The following is a 22,956-nucleotide window of genomic DNA, read 5'->3' on the forward strand; positions in this document are numbered from 1 at the left end:
GATTGGTGAATACAATGGAACCACCGACCCGGATGATCATTTGAGTAAGTTCGACAACACAGCTACCCTTCATCAATACACAGATGGAGTGAAGTGTCGGGTTTTCCTTACCACCCTCTCGAGATCGGCTCAACGATGGTTTCGGAGATTGCCGGACGAATCCATCATAAGTTTCAAAGACTTCCGCACGGCCTTCCTCCACCACTTTGCAAGCAGTCGGCGTTATCAGAAGACAAGTATCAGCCTGTTCGCCATCAAGCAAGAACCCAGAGAGTCGCTCAGAGCTTATATCCAGCGATTCAACCAGGTGGCCATGGACATTCCAACGGTCACCTCAGAAACGATGATGAATGCGTTCACTCAAGGCCTCGTGGATGGTGACTTCTTCCGATCGCTCATTCGGAAGCCGCCCCAAGACTATGATCATATGTTTCATCGGGCCAACGAATACATCAACGTGGAGGAAGCCCAGGCGACCCGAAGAAAAGAAGTCACAACTGACCGGCCAGCACCTGCCGAGCGGAAGCCTGTCACTAGCCAGGAGCTGCCCAGAGGACCGTGGGCCGAAGCAGTCCGCTCTCACCATGTTAGGTCCCATGTCCAAGAGGTAGCGGTCGAGCGGCCCAAACCAAAGAAGAAGATATGGACCCCCATGTTCTGCTCATTCCACCGGACCGACACACATAACACAAGAGATTGCCGAAGCCTTCCCTTGATCGTACGCCCCGTTCCCCGGAGTGGCCGCCGTCGATCACCATCATCCGACAGGCGACAGCGACCTTGTGAGGCCGATCGGATGATATCCGACAGGCAACAGAGACAGAGACAGACTCCCGAGCGGTATCATACTCCGAGGCGTGAGGACAATCCCCGGATGTCTAGGGAGAGGCCTAAGCCGTCCGCTCAGGAAGAAGAAAATAGAAGCAACACTTCCCGAGGCGAAATCAACATTATAGCTGGCGGGCCGACCGGAGGCGACTCCATCAGAGCAAGGAAGGCGAGCGTCAGACAGCTTCAGATCCATGCGGTCGGATGTAGCCAAGAACGGGCGAGCGATCCCGAAATCAGCTTTGGGCCCAGGGACTTGGAGGGAGTCGAAGTACCGCATGACGACGCTCTCCTCATCAAAGCGGTAATAGCTAACTACACCATTCACCGCGTTTTCATTGATACAAGAAGCTCGGTCAATATTATATTCAAAAAAGCCTTCGACCAACTGCAAATTGATCGAGCCGAGCTGCTGCCCATGACAACCCCCCTCTACGAGTTTACGGGCAATGAAGTTCTGCTGGTCGGACAGATCCGGCTGGCCATTTCGCTGGGAGAGGAGCCGCTCAGAAGGACGCGGACTGCAAACTTCGTCGTGGTTGACTCTCCCTCAGCATACAACGTTATCTTGGGGCGACCGGCGCTCAGCGAGTTCCGAGCGGCCGTCTCCACTTTCCACCAGAAAATCAAGTTCCCAGTGGAAGATAAAGTGGGAGAAGTACAAGGAGATCAACTGGCGGCTCGGCGTTGCTACGTCGAGATGGTCCGAGCTAAAGCTAATTCTGCTCGGAAGACGTCGCGGATTGAGGTGAATGCTATAACTGAAAAACCACCCACTTTGGTTTATGAAGAAAAAGAGGAAGTGCAGATTCACCCGATCCGCTCGGAGGCCACCACATTCATTGCGGCCGATCTGGAGGCAAACCAGAAAGAGGAAGTGATCAAATGCCTCCAGAGAAACTATGATGTCTTCGTTTGGTCGACGTATGAGCTGCCCGGAATTTCGCCGAGTATAGCGTAGCATGAGCTCCACGTCCGACCGGACGCTTGGCCGGTGAAGCAAAGGAAGAGGGACTTCAGCGCCGAACAAAATGCCATCATCCGAGCGGAGGTCGAGAGGCTCCTGGAGGCCGGCCACATACGCGAGGTCCAATTCCCGAGCTGGCTGGCGAACGTGGTACTAGTCTCCAAGCCGGGCGACAAGTGGAGAGTGTGCATCGATTTTCGGGATCTCAACAAAGCGTGCCCGAAGGATTTTTATCCTCTGCCCCGGATCGATCAACTGGTGGACTCCACAGTCGGCTGCAAGTTGATATGCATGCTCGACGCTTATCAAGGCTATTATCAAGTGCCGCTCGCCCGAGAGGATCAAGAGAAGGTTAGCTTCGTTACAGCCAACGGCACATACTGCTACAATTTGATGCCGTTCGGACTGAAGAACGCGGGGGCAACCTACCAGCGCTTGATGAACAAAGTGTTCAAGGAGCAGATCGGACGAAATTTGGAAGTGTACATGGATGATATTCTCATCAAGTCCGTCCGAGCGGCCGATCTCTTGAAAGACATGGAGGAGACTTTCTGAACGCTGAGGCAGTATGGAGTTAAGCTGAACCCTCAGAAGTGTCTGTTCGGAGCAAAAGGTGGGCGTTTCTTGGGCTACATAGTGACCGAGCGGGGCATCGAGGCAAATCCCAGTAAGGTGAAACCATTACAAGATATGCCGCCTCGAAGAAATCTGAGGGAAGTACAGCGCTTGACCGGTTGGATAACAGCATTGTCCCGATTCATCTCGAAGATGACCGATCGGAGTCTCCCGTTTTTCAAAATCTTGCGCAAGGCTACCAAGTTCCATTGGGATGAAGAATGCGATCGGGCGTTCGAAGAGCTGAAGACGTACTTGAACTCTTTGCTTGTGCTAGCCAAGCCAGCTGTGGGTGAACCACTCTATATTTACTTATCTTCAACTGAGCAAGCATTAGGCTCGACATTAGTAAGGGCGAGCGGAGAAGAACCTGTGTATTTCTTAAGTCATATTTTAAAGGACGCAGAATCTCGCTACACTGGGCTCGAGAAACTGGCTTTTGCTTTGGTCCTCGCCGCTCGGAGACTTCACCCCTATTTCTTGGCACATACTATCATCGTCCGGACAAATTGCCCTTTGGGAAGAGTGCTGTTAAACCCAGAAGCGTCCGGACGACTCATCAAATGGACCACGGAGTTGAGCGAATTCGACATTCAGTATCAACCCCGTTCGGCGATAAAGGCGCAGTCCTTGGCAGATTTTGTCACAGAAGTGCAAAAACCAGAGCCCGAAGCTATGTGGAAAATATTTGTGGATAGATCGTCCACTCGGCTAGGGCGCAAAATTGGCATGTTATTACTCTCTCCACAAGAAGAACGGATGCATCTATCCGTCCGGCTGGATTACAGAGCCACAAATAATGAGGCAGAGTATGAGGCCCTTATAGCCGGCTTACAGGCCGCCCGGCATGTTGGGGCCGGTCGGGTGACGCTCTATTCAGATTCTCAGCTGGCCGCTCAGCAGCTCTCTGGCACTTTTGAGATTAACAACGCTCGGCTCAAACTCTACACTGAAGCCTTCGAAAAGCTCAAGGCCAACTTCAAAGAAGTCATTGTCCAGAAGATACCTCGAGCGAAAAACCAGGCAGCAGATGAGCTAGCCAAACTTGCAAGTTCAATGTCACCAGTCACCATCCAGCAGCCAATTGAACAAGTATCTTTGGTGGCACACGTCGACCGGATGGAAGGCCTCGCATTTCCGAACGATTGGAGGATAGCCATCATAGAGTTTCTGCGCTCGGGTGCGACACCGTCCGATCAGGAGGCTGCCCAACTATTAAGAAGGAGAGCCGGTCGGTTCACACTCATTGGAGACCAACTCTACAAGAAGGTTTTCTCCCGCCCGCTTTTGAAATGCGTGAGCTCGGAAGACGCAACGTACATCCTCCAAGAAGTGCATCAAGGATCGTGCGGAGGGCATCCGGGCGGACGATCGCTGGCTAAGAAGATCCTGCTGGCCGGATACTTCTGGCCAACTCTGCAAGCAGACGCCGCTCGGACCGTCGCGACGTGCCTTTCCTGCTAGAAGTATCACAACTTCTCCCACCGACTGGCGGAGGAAATGAAAGCGGCTACCGTATCTTGTCTGTTCGATCAGTGGGGAATGGATATTGTGGGTCTGTTTCCTATGGCGACCGGTCAGCGGAAGTTTCTACTAGTGGCGGTCGACTATTTTTCCAAATGGGTGGAGGCCGAGCCGCTAGCCAAGATCACCGAGCAGATGGCCAAGAAGTTTATCTGGCAGCATATAATTTGTCGGTTCAGCATCCCTCGCCGGCTCGTATCTGATAACGGACGACAGTTCGTAGGGAAGAAGCTCGAAGAATGGTGCGAAAGTTATGGCATCGAGCAACACTTTACTTCCGTGGCGTATCCCCAGAGCAACGGCCAAGCGGAAGTAGCCAATTGGGAGATTCTTCGTATTCTTCGGGCTCGGCTCGACCAACATGAGAGGAAGCTGGGTGGATGAGCTGTCGGCCGTCTTATGGGCTATCCGCACGTCCCCAAAGGAAGGAACGGGCGTCACGCCATTCCATTTGGTGTACGGCAGCGAAGCGGTGATCCCGGTCGAAGTCGGCATCGAGTCCGTCCGGATCCAGAATTATGATGATGATAACGCCGAGCGGAGGAACATGGAGCTGGATTTGATCGACGAAGAGCGAGCCAAGGCGTCCGTCCGGCTGATGGCGTACTGGTAAAGAATGAAGCAGAACTACAACCGGCGTGTGATCCCTAGAGCGTTCCAAGTCGGCGACCTTGTATGGAAGAAAGTAAAGCCGGTCAGAGACGTTGGCAAGCTGGAGGCTCCTTTGGCGGGCCCCTTCAAAATCATCGAAAAGCTCCGCTCGGGTGCTTATTATTTGGAGGATGAAGACGAACGGCGGCTGGATCGACCATGGAGCGCGAATCATCTCCAGTCGTATCGAGCTGGGTGAGAGGTGCGCTTGTGTAATTTTATATATGTTTTGGTCGCCTATGTCCTTGTAATACAGGAAGCAAAACGATAAAAGAGGGCAAATAGCTTAGCCGAACGGCAGTGTTAAAATTAGCCTTAAAGGCCGTCGAGCTCCGACGTTAAAAATCGAGAGTCGAGCCGGCGACTATAAACCCTCCGAGCGGAAGACCGTCGAGCTCCGACGTTAAATATCGAGAGTTGAGCCGGCGACTATAAAACCTCCGAGCGGAAGACCGTCGAGCTCCGACGTTAAAAATCGAGAGTCGAGCCGGCGACTATTAACCCTCCGAGCGGAAGACCGTCGAGCTCTGACGTTAAAAATCGAGAGTCGAGCCGGCGACTATAAACCCTCCAAGCGGAAGACCGTCGAGCTCCGACGTTAAATATCGAGAGTCGAGCCGGCGACTATAAACCCTCCGAGCGGAAGACCATCGAGCTCCGACGTTAAAAATCGAGAGTCACGTTAAATATCGAGAGTCGAGCTGGCGACTATAAAAGGTCAATCGGACTAATCGTCTCCTTCGACTAGACTTGAAGGGGAGGCAAGTGATCCGGCGGTAAGAACAGGGGACCCCTATTCCGAGAAGTCAACGCCACGTGGAAGTGAAAAGGTCAAAAAGCCCGATCGGAAAAGGGTTGACCAACCGGCCGACCAGGGTCTAAATGAAAGCAAAGGCACCCCGGCGGGGAGTCGGGGTTCCGACGCTCATGTTGAACAGGGTCGTATGGCCGAGCGGGTAGCCCGCTCGGCCAAAGACATAAAGTAGCAACACTGCGAACAGTCCACAGAGCACACGACCGGGAATCTCCCGAGTGGACCTGCACATACGACCGGCCGGACGTGAGGGAACTGCCGACCGGCCGGACGCTCGGTATGGGGTAAAAGGAGAAAAGGACAAGGGAGCATCTTCTGACAGCGGGTATGTTCGACGATCAAGCCATACGCAGGATCTTATGGCAGAGAGTTCCGCTGTCCCATCAGAGGTGTGCTCGGACTGTAGCAGTATGGTGTCAGGCAAGCTTTTCTGACAAGCTCATACTGAGGTATGGGCTGAGGACATGTATTCGACTCGGTATGTATGCTTGAGCCCCTTCACAGCTCTATATAAGGAGCCTCACACTTCGCCAGAGGTACGCATTCTCGAAGATTGAGAGCCACTTCTTTGTTGTCCACTTGCCTGACTTGAGCGTCGGAGGGTCGTCGCCAGGAACCCCTTCCCGGCCCGACTTATTTGCAGGTTCGTCGGAGGTTCGTACGACCGGTTGTAGATCCACATCAGCAGTTCAGAGAGCGCCACATGCCCAGCGTCCGTTGATTCAGCGTTCGGACAAGATCAATATACATGTATATTAAATGACATGTATGTAGCATGACAACCATATGCAACAATCATAGCTCAAACAAGTGCAACATATCACAATCACATATAGCTAGTATCTACTAGACATGTATACAAATATATCTCCACAGATGCACCGCGCATCATATGCAAATACGTACGCATACTCCATGGTCACCCTCGCCACATCTCCAAACACCACGACCCCTGTATGGCCAAGAGGCTTGGGTCCGTGACAACTATACTACCCTCCAGATACCACAATAGAGTGGCCGAGGTGGACAGTTCGCTAAGTAGCTATCTAGCTAATAACATCAGGGTCCCTAGCTACTCACATCTTTAGCCTCCTGACTACTGTACCATCCAGATACCAGTACTCATGAGTGACCGAGGCTGATAGAGTGGCCGCTCCACTCCAAGACTACCTCCACTCCTAGCTACCACTCTCCCACAGTAGCCGAATGGACAACTATAAATGATTGACAACCCGCTCAACCACAAGGGAGACATTTGATTATCAACATGCAATGAAAATGATGGCCATGATGTAATAATCATGATACAAACATAGTCATCATCAATGCAATACCTCAATCCATCATAAATACCTCCAGTACAATGATCCATCTAATATCTATATCTATAGGTATGGGTAGATTCAACTGGTGTCTACTAAACAACACATACAATAAGTAGAAACACAAGACACATACACACCACACACGTATGCACACTACCACGTAGGTATAATCAACGTGATACCTCCAATATCACACCAGACACATAAGATCATCAACATAGGTATTATCGACATGATTCCTCCAATAGTATATATTAGACACGTGTACACACAATATAGATACAATCAACATAGTTCCACCAACAGCAAACACTAAACATGTGTACACATACAACATGCAAATGGACAATCAACCAGGTGACTCTTACAACGTATACCAATCATGTGTAACTCAACATCAAATGCATAATCAGTATGTTAATTCAGTGAACAAGATATCCTCTACTATACATACTCTACATGTATGTACACGATAGAGTTTAAATATCCAAAAAATAAGACTGTATATGAAATAAACAAATCATCTCTAAGGACAAGCAGATAAATCTCAAGTAAGATATCAAACAAATAGATTTAAGGTAAAGCAGCATAAACCGTTATATAATAATCATGCACTAAGTTCAAAGAACTATATAGAGGCCAAGGAATAAATACGTGTCTTTATACGTAGATCGTGTCAAGTAATCCCACGTCAAGACGCTTGTCTCGAATCAAAGTCCTGCAATTTACATGATGTACAGTTTAGCTAATCACATATACAACAATTAGTTAAACCCCAAAGCCCATCGTAATTAGGAGAAACCCTAATTGAGACAATTAAACTTGATACTCCCAAATCCACAGATTGATTAGGTCTAACCCCCAATTAACTTTAACCATGTCATATTATCAACCTAATTAATCTATTCCATCACCGAAATGTTAACTGATCTTCATACATAGCTTACCTTAATCTGGTTGCTCCCTTGTTAACTCACAGTTGAAAACCTTTTTGCCAAAATGGGTGGCCAACATTAGGTGGAGTTGCTGTCATCCAAACCCAATCCCCAAGTCAGCTCTAAATCTTGATCCAACAATTAACCTTCATCATACCATAACCTAATTAAATTAGGGTTTACAACCATGTCTTACCCCAAAAACTCACCCAAATTCAAGATGACTGTTGGTGGAACATGATCGGAGGGATTCACTGCCGAAATAGGATCGCTGGAATTGTGGATCACTCGCGAACAATACTGACCAAAGCTACAATGACCAACCAAGCATCAATTCTCCACATTCTAATACAAAAATGGAAATCAGATCGCTACAAATCTGATATGAACCATACCTTATCCTAATTTTGTGTCGACAGTTTGTCCCACTCTAAGGATCGGTAGTCAATCTATGTCGGTGAGGATGAGGAACCGGAATCCGATGAAGAGGAGAAGGCGATGGACCTCCCCAATGGCAACCGCCTCTGCTTTGCTCAGATCCGTTTGCGAGAGGGAGAGTATGGCCTACCCCCCCCCCCCCTCCATTGATCCTTTCTCCGACAACAGTGACAAGCAGTGACGAAGCAGCTTCAGTGACGATCAAGAGGAAAGGGTGGACGCGATGAACAATGGGGAAAAGAATCGACGATGAAAGGCACATCTCGGTGGAGATCTACGCCGACGATGAGGATAGGAGATCGGGATTAAAAAGCCATCGTGTCATTGGCTCGAATGCTCAGCCTCCAACGAGTGCTCGGTGTCCGCAGCCAGAAGAGGGTCAACAATGGCCAATGATCCGGCAACGTCGTGAGCGAAGACAGGTGGAGTGTGAGGCACCAACAAAGAGGAGATCGGAAGGGGAAAGGAGGAGGAATCAGGGAAAGAAAGGGTCTCGGCAAAGAATAGGCACATTACATTAATATATACTTAGGTTTACATTTATTAAACCCTAAGTTAATTTCTCAATCAACTCCCTCTTAAATGATATTCCAAAACAGACCTTCTCCAAGTCTAATAACTCTACCGCTTAAACATGTCATACAGACTCCGTTTAAATTTAGAAAAAATTTAAAAAATTCTTGAAAAATCCAATAAGGTTATTTCTCTAAATAACACGTATTAATAAATTTATCGTATCTTACAGGTAAAGGTTGTAAGGAAGAGTCAAATGAGTCATAAGTGTTAGGACCAAAATGTAGCTAGAGGAGGGGTGAATAGCTCGGTGCGATCTTCGTGCTTGACGTTGCTTGTTTCTTCAAAGATGTGCAGCGGAAATACAAGAAACACTACAACAATGCTAACAAATGGATTTTACTTGGTATCCACCTCACAAGAGGTGACTAATCCAAGGATCCACACACTCACACACCCTCCACCACTATGAAAACACTCCTTCTCGGTAACTACCGAAGGCGGAGAAGCCTTACAACCTCACAATACAACAATGAGAAAGAAAGAAGCAAAATACAAATGAATCTTACAAGATTACAATGACAAACCCTAGCTTCTTCTTCTTCTTGTTGCAAATCGCCTCTTGACTTGGATGCGCCTCCAAGAACCTTCAAGAACTGGCTGTGAGGAAGTAAAGATCGTTGTGGAGAAGTTCTGTGTTCGTCTGTGGAGAAGAGAGGAAGCCGTGTCGAAGAAAACGCTCGCCAACGTCTATATTTGTGTCAACGGTCGAATCCCAATCGATTGGATTGCTCCCAATCGATTGGGGAGGCTTTGGATCGATCGACCGATCGATCCAGAGCGCCTCTGTGCTCTCTAGAATCGCCTTGAATCAATTGCCCGATCGATTCAAGGCTTCTCGAGCGATTTCCAGCGCTCCAATCGATCCACCGATCGATTGGAGGCTTCAATCGATCAATTGATCGATTCAGAAGCTTACTGTTCGCTCAGAAACTCTTCCAATCGATTGACCGATCGATTGGAGAAGTTTCAATCGATTACCCAATCGATTCAGCCCATTTCTGCATAAATTCACGTCAACCAATCGATCTACTGATCGATTCAACCCCCCAGTCGATCAGCCAATCGATTGGGAAGCAGAAATCTGTGCATAGCTTGAAATTAGCTTCGTTTCTCATCCGAGATCACCTCATTCCGATATCCGAGTCAAAAGTTATGGTCTTCGGAAGTTTACTACGTCCGAACTTCCTAGTTCCATGCCAACTCCCTATTGGACTTACGACCGTTAAGACTTCGGTCAACTTTTGACTCATCTGGACTTTCTCTTTGTGCCAAGTGTCCGGTCCTCCATTACCCACTTGGACTTCCCAACACCAGATGTCCGATCAATCTTGATCCATATGGATTTCCTCGTGCCTGGTTTCACTCACCAGGACTTCCGTTCTGCCTAGCTTCACTCACTAGGTCTTTCACCTGGCTTCACTCACCAGGATTTTCCTTCTGCCTAGCTTCACTCACTAGGTCTTTCACCTGGCTTCACTCACCAGGATTTCCAGTCAAGTATTCAGTCAACCTTGACCTATTTGACTCTCCTTTACATCTCAACTGGTCAACCTTGACCAAACGGGAATTGCATCAACAATCTCCCCAAATGAACAATTGCACCTGCATTTTCCATATCATCTAAACTCAATATATTGTCAAACATCGAAACTCAAACCAAGACTCAAGCTTGGTTAACCAGGTCAACCTTGACCTAAGGGATATTGCACCAACAATCTCCCCCTTTTTGATGTTTGACAATACCACATGTAAGTTAGGCTAATCCCATAGCTTCAACTCCCTTCATGCCAATATCTAAATTATGGTTTCCTTCATTCTTCTCCTTTTCTAGAGGACAAACTCCCCCTTTAGGTACTGAAGGCCTAACTTAACCATACATTCTCCCCCTATTGGCACACATCACAGACACGCCCCCATATTTGGGCACACATCAAAACAACACCTCCCCCTGAAGAGTTACTTATCGTTGTTCACAACTTCACTCGTTGTGATCACCATGATAATGAAGATCACATACCCTTCATTATCATCAACGCTCACCCTTGAGCATTAACCACTTGAATAACCCAAATGAAGGTCCCATAGCCTTCATTTTTATCAAATGCTCATCCATGAGCAAACTCCACTTAAACAATGAGGATACCCACTCCTCATTAATTTCAATGCCCAACCTTGAGCATTTTCTGAAAAGAAGGTTCACCACCTTCCAAGGTTTATGAAAAATAGTTTTCATGTCTTTAAAGAGTCCCTCCCCTTAAAGACATGGTGGTAACTTCTGTCATTACACCAACAATAACATGGAATCCCTAAACCTTTAGGAAACCCAAATTTAGAAGTTTTGAGGTTCAAATATTCAATATTTGAAGCAAACCTCACCTAAACTTCAACTTAGTCTCCCTTAACCGATCCATCCTTGTTTTCAACATGAAAACACCCTTTTTTATGTATACAAATGGATTTTGAGGGTTTGGGAAGGTTCCCTAGACTAAACATGGTTCAAAAATACTGAAATCAGGCTTTCCCAGCCAAAATCAGCAACTTGGATCGATTGGAGTTGGGTTCCAATCGATCGGACCATGCTGAATCGATCCACTGATCGATTCAGGAAGTGTAGATCGATCGGCTGATCGATCCAGTAAGCTTCTGCTCGCGAGAATTACCTTATGAATCGATCCACTGATCGATTCAGGCACTCCAATCGATCCATGGATCGATCGGAGCTCTGATAGTCGCTGAATTTCAAATTCAGCCAACTTCAGAAACCCCTAGAAAATTCTACAAAAATCCAAAAATCATGAAATTTCGTGTAGACATTATTTAGGGCATACTTTATCATGGAAAAATAGTTTTCTATGAAAATACATCATATTTTCAAAGATTGATACAAGCTTGAAAACTTGCTAAAACTTTAGCGTTTTCTTCAAGTTTGTGTCTAACTATTCAATGGTGATTACTATCAAAAGATAGCCTTCACCAATGTTTTCCAAAAGCATTTTACAATAATTTTCAAAACCAATATCCCATCACATTCCTTGGTCTTAATGCACATGACTTGTACATTAGCTTTCCCAATGATGGGAAAACACATAACTATGTGTTTTGATGAACTTAAAACTCAAAAGAATGCACTAAATCAACATCTTGAGTTTTGTTCATCATCCTAACATCTCACTTGTATCTAATGTGTGCTAAAACACATACAAGTCACCTTATAGGTCTTTGTGAGATGTGAGATTTTGGTTTTTGCCCTATTCTAGGAATCATGTATATCTATCTAGGTATTTTATAGATATTAGACATCCACCTAGGATGTCACTTGTTAATAAGTGTTGTTAAATGTCGTTTGTCCTTAATTACAAGGAATTAAACTTAATGCATGATTATGTTATGGCATACATCAAAAGAAAATAATTTTCAAAAGAAAATATCCTATAACTACATGATGTATGAATGTCATGACATGGTATTTTTAGATTTTTCATAATAAAACATGAATGCAAAAATAGACATGATGTCATGGCATATGATGGGTAAATAATCATGGCAAGGTTTAGCATAAAAAAAATATACCTAGATTTCCTATCTAAGTATCCTTAACCACTTAGCTAACTCAAAGTGTACAACTTGTTTTAACTTAAAACGTTAAACCTAGATTGCCCTAAATGCTTCAATGAAATGCCAAAACCTAAATTGACATTTATATTTCTCTTGATTTGTTTATGGCACTTAAAAATTAAGCATATCCTCAAATGTTGGCATATTCCATTTTTCCTCAAGAGTAATCACATAAATCAAGGCCCGGATTGCCTTCAATTTCCAAGGGAATACCAAAATCCCAACTTGGTATTTTTCTAGGTTTTCCCAATTTATGCCTTTTTAAGATAAAATCATTTTTCCACCATTAGGCACATTTTACTCTTTCAAGGAGTAAATAATAATTCCATTTCATTTTCAAAGGTTAACAAAAACCTTGAAAATTGCTCCTTGAGTGTCAATTTCCTCAAAGTTGGGTTAACCACCCTTCTAATCGGAGTTGACACTCTCTAACCCATCTATGGGGTAGAGAAGATGCTCCTAGGAACCCAACACCTATTGGTGCTCCTTGGATGCTCTAGGTACTCATTAGGGATAACTTCCCTAGATACCTTCCTAGTGACCTTGTTGGGCTTCTTAGAAGCCTTGGTCACATTTTCTAGGTCAACTCTAGGGATAGCCTCCCTTGTGACCTTGTTTGTGACTCTCTTAGACTTCTTAGAAGTCTTAGACACATTTGTTGCAAAAATACTCTTAGGGATGACCTCCCTAGTATTCTTGACTTGACCACTAGACCTAGGGTTTGTTCCATAACTATATGGAACTCTATGATAAGTAGGTACATCCTTTTTGGTTTTAGGTTTGTATCCCAAACCTCTATGGCTCTTGGATGACCCTTGTTGCTCTAAACCTAGATTTTGCTCATTTTGCCCTTTAAGGATATTTTCCATCCTTTTTAGGGTCTTTTCTAGTTTGTCAAGTCTTGATCTCAAGACTTGATTCTCCATTGCTAAGTTCTTAGTTTTTGGTTTCCCATTAAGTCTATGAGCATTTTGGTTTCTAGGCTTGTAGCTAAAATCCTTAGTGTTATTGCCTAGACTTTTACCTACCTTCCTAGACCTAGGTTTGGTTGTCTTAGCATGGAGAGCCACATGATTTTCTTTGATAACATCATGCCTCCTATTTTCATGGTAAATAGCATTAAAATGATATAGATTAAACTATCATGCTTTTTACCATTGTTTAAGGGGGTAGGTTCAATGAATGATACCTTCCTTTTTACCTTAGAGGCTCCCCCTTGAGTTGTGCTTCCTCCTTGAGCCTTGACCGCCTTCTTCCCCTTAGGGCATTGACTTCGGTAATGCCCCTTTTGATTGCAAGAGAAGCACACAATGTGCTCCTTGCTCTTCTTTGTGTTGGGGATGGTCTCCTTGGGCTTCTCCTTGCCCTTTTGTGTCACTTGGCCCTTCTTCTTGACCAATTTAGGGCATTTACTTTTGTAATGCCCTTTTTCCCTACACTCAAAACATATAATATGATTTTTATTTTTAAATGAACTATTTATACCTTCTTGTGTAGGGGTGACTTCTTCTCCTTTGGATCCGGATGTGGAGGCTTCCTCTTGATCCGATGATGATTCTCCTCCAATAGATATGACTTGATTTGTGAAGGTGGAAGCTTCTTCATCCTCTTCTCTTCTTGACCCGGATGTGAAGACTTCTCCTTCTTCTTGATCCGGTGTCACAAAAAGTTGCTCCCCCTCAATCCTAGAGGTGGAGACTTCTTCATCTTCATCTTGTACATGGAACAAGGAGCATGCTCCCTCCTTGTTCCCTTCATTACATTCCCTCGAAGATGAAGCTTCGTCTTGGACTTCTTCTTCAGAAGTTGAGTATCTCTCAACTTCGGAGTCCTCCTCTTGGTATTGCTCCAATGAGTCGCCCTCTTTGGATTCCTCTTGATTCGGTACAGTGGAGGGGATCTCATGGATTGATGCCAATTTGCTCCAAAGCTCGTTTGCATCTTCAAATTCTCCAATTTTGCAAAGAATGGTGTTTGGCAATAAATTAACCAATAATTTGGTTACCTTGTTATTCGCCTCACACCTTTGAATTTGTTCTTGGTTCCATTTGCTCTTCTTAAGGATTTTGCCCTTTGAGTTTCTTGGAGCCTCGAAGCCTTCCAATAGAGCAAACCATTGCTCTATCTCTATCATCAAGAAATTTTCAATTTTTGATCTCCAAGAATCGAAGCTTGTAGATACATATGGTGGAGGCACCCTTGTGTCGAATCCAAGTCCATCTTGGAATTCCATGTTGAAGCTGAGCTTGAAGAAATCTTTGACTTGAAGAATTTTGCTCCAACTTCTTCACCCTCTAGCTTTTTGCCCCTTCCGGCGATGATTCCGGTGAAGAGCGGTCTTGCTCTGATACCACTTGTTAGGACCAAAATGTAGCTAGAGGGGGGTGAATAGCTCGGTGCGATCTTCGTGCTTGACGTTGCTTGTTTCTTCAAAGATGTGCAGCGGAAATACAAGAAACACTACAACAATGCTAACAAATGGATTTTACTTGGTATCCACCTCACAAGAGGTGACTAATCCAAGGATCCACACACTCACACACCCTCCACCACTATGAAAACACTCCTTCTCGGTAACTACCGAAGGCGGAGAAGCCTTACAACCTCACAATACAACAATGAGAAAGAAAGAAGCAAAATACAAATGAATCTTACAAGATTACAATGAAAAACCCTAGCTTCTTCTTCTTCTTGTTACAAATCACCTCTTGACTTGGATGCGCCTCCAAGAACCTTCAAGAACTGGCTGTGAGGAAGTAAAGATCGCTGTGGAGAAGTTCTGTGTTCGTCTGTGGAGAAGAGAGGAAGCCGTGTCGAAGAAAATGCTCGCCAACGTCTATATTTGCGTCAACGGTCGAATCCCAATCGATTGGATTGCTCCCAATCAATTGGGGAGGCTTTGGATCGATCAACCGATCGATCCAGAGTGCCTCTGTGCTCTCTAGAATCGCCTTGAATCAATTGCCCGATCGATTCAAGGCTTCTCGAGCGATTTCCAGCGCTCCAATCGATCCACCGATCGATTGGAGGCTTCAATCGATCAATTGATCGATTCAGAAGCTTACTGTTCGCTCAGAAACTCTTCCAATCGATCGACCGATCGATTGGAGAAGTTTCAATCGATTACCCAATCGATTCAGCCCATTTCTGCATAAATTCGCGTCAACCAATCGATCCACTGATCGATTCAACCCCCCAATCGATCAGCCAATCGATTGGGAAGCAGAAATCTGTGCAGAGCTTGAAATTAGCTTCGTTTCGCATCCGAGATCACCTCATTCCGATATCCGAGTCAAAAGTTATGGTCTTCGGAAGTTTACTACGTCCGAACTTCCTAGTTCCATGCCAACTCCCTATTGGACTTACGACCGTTAAGACTTCGGTCAACTTTTGACTCATCTGGACTTTCTCTTTGTACCAAGTGTCCGGTCCTCCATTACCCACTTGGACTTCCCAACACCAGATGTCCGATCAATCTTAATCCATATGGATTTCCTCGTGCCTGATTTCACTCACCAGGACTTCCGTTCTGCCTAGCTTCACTCACTAGGTCTTTCACCTGGCTTCACTCACCAGGATTTTCCTTCTGCCTAGCTTCACTCACTAGGTCTTTCACCTGGCTTCACTCACCAGGATTTCCAGTCAAGTATCCAGTCAACCTTGACCTATTTGACTCTCCTTTACATCTCAACTGGTCAACCTTGACCAAACGGGAATTGCATCAACAATCTCCCCAAATGAACAATTGCACCTGCATTTTCCATATCATCTAAACTCAATATATTGTCAAACATCGAAACCCAAATCAAGACTCAAGCTTGGTTAACCAGGTCAACATTGACCTAAGGGATATTGCACCAACAATAAGGGTGAGGGTCCAAGTGCTAAGAGATTGTACTCAGGTACCAGTTGACTGATACTTTCATCAGTCGATTGGGTAGTCGATTGGGAGTAAACAAAATGCTTCTATTCGCTCGGTCAATGTGGAGCAGTCGACTGGTACTTTCACCAGTGGACTGGTATTGAACCGTTGGAATGTAACGGTCAAAATTTCATAGAGGGCAATCAACTGGTACTTTCACTAGTCGACTAGTAGGCGGGGGTTTTCCAACCCGTGGCTTATATAACCAAAGCTTTGTAGCTTGGTTAAGGTTGATGAAATAGTGGTGGATAACCCTATTAGTAGTCTTCCAAGTGCCCTAGCGTCTTAAGAATTCTTATGAGAGTTGTGGTGAGGTTTCTCCACCCATAAGGAGCTACGTGAAATAGCCGGAGGTTTTTCAGGGAGTCATCCACCGACAAATCGGGATCGTCCACCTTATAGATAGCTGTGGAGTAGGAGCTTTATCTCCGAAGCATGTTACATCGACATGTAGTGGTTTGCTTGTTTTCTTTCTTGTCTTTAACCTTTAGTATTCATATTTGTATTTTTTGTATTCCGCTGTGCTAACAAATACGTAGGAAAGTGATATAGGGGCAATATCTATTCAACCCCCTTCTAGCCGGCCACCGATCTCCAACACCTTAGTCATAGGATTCAAAATATTTTAAAGCGATACTTGATTGTACTTCATATGCAAGTCACCATGAGCAAATGACTTTGATAATTCAATGTGTGGATGTGTTAGTTTGTCATATAAATATAAATGAGTATTTTATAGAGTTTTTGAAAGTGGATGATATCTCTGGGTTAGGACTTTTTAATGAATTACAATCTATTTTAGAAATCCTTAGACTTGATATTGATAATGTGAGGGGACAAGGTTGTGATAATAGTTTCAATATAAAAGGTAAAAAAATTAAGGTGTATAAAAGAGCTTTTTTGAAATAAATCCAAGAGAATTTTAAATGCCATGTGCTTATTATTCTCTTAATTTAACAATTTATGATATGACAAATTCTTGTGTTAAGGCTATGTCATTTTTTGGAGTTATACAACACATGTATATTTTATTTGCTAGTTCTGCAAAAAGGTAGAAGATTTTACAAGATCATGTTCATTAATTAACTCTAAAGTCATTGTCAACAACAAGATAGAAAAGTCATGTTAATAATATCACTGCCATAATAACTCAGCCAAATGAGATAAAAGAAGCTTTATATGAATTATCAAGAGCTAGTGAAGATGCTAAGACTAGGAGTGAGGCTGAATCTTTAGCAGCACATAAACTTGAAAGTTTTGAATTTTTTTTAGGCATGACTGTATGACATAACATTTTGAAAAAAAAATGAATTGATTAGCAAAAAAGTTGCAATCTAAAGATATGCAATTGACATTGCAATAAAGATTTTGTGAGGACTTATTTCTTATTTTGAAAGATATAGAGAGGAAGGTTTCTAATCTACTATGACATTAACAAAAGAGATTGCATCTAAAATGAAAATTGATTATATTTTTTCTCAAAAATGTACAACTCGTAGAAAAAAAAAATTTATGAAAATTGTCATAAAGAGATTTCACAATGTGCTGAGGAATCTTTTAGGATTAATTATTTTTTTATTATCGTTGGTATTGCTATTTCATCTTTAAAGAATATATTTGAATAATTGGAAGTCTTTGAAAATATTTTTTATTTTCTATTCAATCCTAAAAAGTTACTTTCAATAGATGATAATAGATTGCATGAGTGTTGTGATAATCTTTAAGTTGCTCTAAAATATAGTGACAAATCTGATATTAATGTTGATGATATATTTTCTGAATTGCAAATGCTACCAATGTGTTTACTAATAGAAACAAAGTCATCTTTTGAAGTTCTTGAGTTCATAAAAGCCTTAGATTATTTTCCTAATATTTTCATTGTTTATAGAGTTTGGTTAACTTTACTAGTTACTGTAGCATCAGTAGAAAGAAGTTTTTCTAAACTAAAATTGATAAAATCACACTTGCGTTTAGCTATATCTCAAGAAAAATTAAATGATTTGACAATTTTATGTATTGAAAATGAAGTATTAGAAAATTTTTATTTTGAAGACCTTATTGATGATTTCTCTTCTCAAAATGTTAGAAAATCTAGATTTTTCAATGATTATTTGATATATTTTTTTGTATTTGTAGGTATTACATTTTCTAAGAAGCTTAGCAAATATATTTTGTATGATGTTATACTTTTTAGAGAATCTTGAAAAATATATTTTGTATGGAGTTTATCATATTTTAAATAAAATATATTGATTTTCAAATTTTTCTATTAAACTCTATTCAAATTGTACGTTAGTAAATTTTTTTTCCCTATAGGGCCCCTTTTTATTCTCGCCAAAGGCTTCCAAAAGTCAGGACCGGCTCTAGCCGAAACAGATGAATTGATGTGTTGTGATATAATAGGATAAGAAAAAAAAACTGTAGTAGAAAAATAGAAAGAAGAGGGAAGGAGAGAATAATAAAAAATCGATAAGGATTGAGGCGGCGAGAAGAAGCTATGTAGATAATAGAAATTAGGTTATAGGTATATGATTTGAGAAAGATAAAATGTTAAAATTATCAATAAACCTTGAAATTATTTTCGGTGGTATAAAAAGAAAAAAAAAATATTACCGTAACTTAATTTTAAACTTCACAAAATCAATCAAGAGTTGATTATTAAAGTGTCCATATTCTTAATTAAATATCTTAAAATTATTTTTGATGAGAAAAGAAAAATAATATTAACATAACTTAATTTTAAATTTTACTAAATTAATTAAAAATTAATTATTAAAGGTCCAGTTTCTTAATTAATTAAATAATAAGATAAAGAATTTAATCCATGAACCAACAACCATATAGTGAGTAAAAAGTATCGGAGATGAAAACTTTGCTATGATAAAATTGTGTAAAGGTTATTTTTAAATATTTTTTCTTGAATATTATTATTATTATTATTATTTAAAAGGCAGAAATTAGCTTAATTTTGTGAGTAAATTTTAAATTCTCACTTTTCTCTCTATTGAGAAAAATATTAAAAAAAAATATTTATTATTTTAATTTGTTTTCTTTTCCTTTCCTTTCCTTTCCTTTCCTTCCATCGACGAGTAAACGCAGCAGCATTAGGGTTCTTCACCCTCTTCCAGTCAGTCAGTGTCGACGAAAGTTTCGTGACCTCTGCTGCCTCCGTCCTGTCGCCACCGGTGCATGAGTGGAACCGGTGCAGATCCATCGATCGCGAGGAATCGATGAATTTTGTGTGTCGACGAGTGTTTTCTTTTCTGGATTTCCTTGGATAGTTGTTTTGGTTTCTCAATCGTTGGTCGGGAGTTTGCTATGCTGTTTGCGTTTCGATTGGAATCAGTTTGGTTCTCTCAATATTTAGGGTTTTTCTTTGGTTGATTCGTGGATCGGCGTTTGTGTCTAGGGTTTCTTGTTTTATTACTTTTGGTATATGGACGAGGCCTGGGAGAGGGCCGTGGAGGCGGCGATAGGCGCTCAGGAGGAATCTTCTGCTTCACCGCCGCGGAGCCTCACGCTTGACGGTTCGGTGAAGTGTTGTCACGGACAGCTTCCGCCGCCGCAGATCCTGGAGAGGTATCAGTCGCTGGAGGTTCTCTCAATCGCAAACATTGGGGTGTCATCGCTCGAGAAGTTTCCGCGTCTTCAGAACCTGCACCGGTTGATCCTATCTGACAATCGCATTGGCGGAGGGCTTGAATTTCTGGTGGATGCTGGGCTGGATTCTCTCCGGGATCTTGATCTCTCCAACAACCGGATCCAGTTCCTGGAGGATTTGTCACCTTTGGCTCAACTCCGGCTCGTATCTTTGGATCTCTATGAGTGTCCTGTTACCAGGATCAAGGATTATCGATCAAGAGTATTCGGAATGATCAGGACTCTGAAATATCTTGATAAGTTGGACACCGATGAAAATGAACGGTCAGAGTCTGATGAGGAAGATGAGGAAGAGGAAGAAGATGAAGATGATGAGGATCCTGGGAGCGGTGAAGTTGGTGGAGAAGAACATGCCAAGAGGTTGATGAATGGCAGTGGCAGCAATACAATACATGCAATAGACGATGTTGATCAAGAAGAAGAAAGTGATGCTGAGGAAGAGGACATTGAGACTGGTGTGGGGACAGATGCAAGTGGCTCAGAGAGGGGGTATCATGCTTCCAATGGAGTCGGTTGAGAACGTCTTTGATCCTCACATAAAGTTGACTTGTTGTTTCTTCTTCCTATATTTTGATATTAAATAATTTATTTAACAAAAGGTCGTGCATAGTTACTTTGGCGTCGCTTGTTCCTTCGTGTAGTTCGATCAACTTGTCCCATAACTCTTTCGCATTCTGGTGCGATCTCACTCGGTTCAGCTCTTCCTTCGTCAGCCCGCATTGCAGCATGTTGAGAGCTTTATAGTCCATCGAAGATTTCTTTCTCATTTCCGGAGTCCACTGTTCTGGGTCTAGTGGATTCCCGGAGTTATTGACCGGCACCTTGTATCCTCTGGTGACGTTGAACTAGTCGAAGTCGGTCTTCAAGTAGACCTCCATTCACTTCTTCCAGTAGGGGAAGTCATCCCCATTGAATAGGAGGGCGTACTATGCTGAAGCCTTCAACTTGAGACATTTTATCCTGCACACACAAAAAAAATGAGAAATCCCCGGACTTGGTCTTGGATTAGTATTGAGGTATAAAATTAGAAAGAATCTAAAATTAAATTGGTGTTGCACCAATTCAGTTTAATTACTACGAAAAACTTTCCAAAAAAAGGTAACAATACCAGTTTAGATTTGTAACATAAAACTGAATACCGAAAAGAAAAAAAAATGTAAAGAAAAATTTCACCCCCTGTCTAATTGGTGGTTGCACCAAATCAGTGTGGTACCTGATCTGATACCACTTGTAGGATCGAGAAATTCGCTAGGGGGGGTGAATAGCGATTTAAAAAATTTAGTAAGTACGTAGCGGAAAAACAAGAACACAATAACGCTAACACAAAACCAATTTACTTGGTTCAGAGCCTTCGTCGACTTCTACTCCAAGGCACGCACTCGTTGAATGCTTTCGTTGGGCAATCCACTAGCAATTCGAAGTATTACAACTGAAATTACAATTGCTTTAAAGGAAAAATACCGACAACAATAAGGAATGAAAAAGAAACGCGTTGTCGGAGGAGCTTCGCAGCGTCGCAGGAGCACAGCATGGCAGAGCAAGTGTTGGAAGATCTTGTTGTTAATTGTTCTTTGCTCGAGGGTGCATCCTCCTTATATAGGAGGCTCTGGGCGCCCGGATCCTTTCCGGGCGCCTAGAGTGTGACGTAGCCCAGTCAACCATGAAGCTCCATTTGGCGAAGCGGCGACGAGGATAAACTTTGCATTCCGAGCGCCCGGACCTTTGTTTTTTCAGCAACCTACAAAAAACATTAGTCCGAGGCAAAATGTAAAACTACCCTGCAAAACAAAGTGTTAGCTCATTTAAGTTATAATAATAATAAAAGCAGTAATTAGATTCAGTCTCCTCAAGACCGAAATCTAGTCACGATCTCAATTTAGATTTTTGAAATGGATCTAAGTTGGATCGACGCCTAATGTTCCCTTCCCGAGAGCGCGTCCTCACAGTCACTCCCCTCCAGTGACTTACCTTAACTTACCTGCCAAACGTCCGGTCAGCCCTTTGATCTGTTTGGACTTCATGTCAACTATCAGGTCAGCCCATCGACCTATCTGGGCTTCGTGCCAACTATCCGATCGACCCGTCGACCTAGTTGGACTTTGTACCAGCTTTTCGGTCGGCCCGTCGACCTAGCTGGGCTTCATGCCAACTTTTTAGTTGGCCCGTCAACCTAGCTGTGCTTCTTCTGTACACTCGGTCCTAATATTAGATTACAATAAAACTAACTTAACCTACATTGTCATTCATCAAAACTTGAATTAGACCGTTAGTGCTACCCGCACAAACAGAGTCATTGGGATGCAACGGTCAAAATTCCACAGAGGGTAGTCAACTGACACTTTCACCAATCGACTGGTAGGCGGAGTTTTTCAGCTCGTGGCCTATATAACCAAAGCTTTAGAGCTTGGTTAAGGTTGAAGAAATAGTGGTGGATAACCCTATTAATAATCTTACAAGTGCCCTAGTGTCTCGAGAATTCTTGTGAGAGTTGTGGTGAGGTTTCTCCACCCATAATGAGCTATGCGAGCTAGCTGGAGGTTTTTTGGGAAGTCATCCACTGACGGATCGGGATCGTCTACCTTACAGATAGTCATGGAGTAGGAGCTTTATCTCTGAACCACGTTACATCGACGTGCAGTGGTTTACTTGTTTTCTTTCTTGTCTTTAACCTTTAGTATTCGTATTTATATTCTTTGTATTCCACTATGCTAACAAATACGTAGGAAAGTGATTTGGGGGCAACGTTTATTCAACCCTCCTTTTAGTCGGCCATTGATCTCCAACAAGTGGTATCAGAGCAAGGATGACCTTCACTGGACTAACCGTCGAGAAGAGCAACTACAAGAAGATGGCCGACTTGATAGCACCTCCAAAGTTTGAAGGGGGAGGCTTATGGGATATTACCTATTGGATGATGAAGATGTATCACTACAACAAAAACTCTCATAGACATCAGTGGAAAAACAACAGTTTTAAGCAAAAACCGATGTCTTTGAGTATTTTACACCGGTTTTTTCAAAAACCGGTGTCTATGAGCGCATATTTTAGCTCATAGACATCGGTTTTTTAGGCGATGTCTATGAGCG

General features: G+C 43.2%; 1 protein-coding gene across 1 annotated transcript; it reads left to right on the top strand.

The window, feature by feature from the left end:
- The first annotated feature begins 19,306 nt into the window (after nt 1-19,306).
- Nucleotides 19,307-20,468, top strand: LOC121969604 (acidic leucine-rich nuclear phosphoprotein 32-related protein-like). Its single transcript, XM_042519789.1, has one exon. It carries the CDS (start codon nt 19,647-19,649, stop codon nt 20,385-20,387), a length of 741 nt encoding a protein of 246 aa, XP_042375723.1. The 5' UTR covers nt 19,307-19,646; the 3' UTR covers nt 20,388-20,468.
- Nucleotides 20,469-22,956: the final 2,488 nt, after the last annotated feature.

Source organism: Zingiber officinale, chromosome 4A, assembly GCF_018446385.1.
Source record: "Zingiber officinale cultivar Zhangliang chromosome 4A, Zo_v1.1, whole genome shotgun sequence".
In the NCBI taxonomy this organism is placed as follows: domain Eukaryota; kingdom Viridiplantae; phylum Streptophyta; class Magnoliopsida; order Zingiberales; family Zingiberaceae; genus Zingiber; species Zingiber officinale.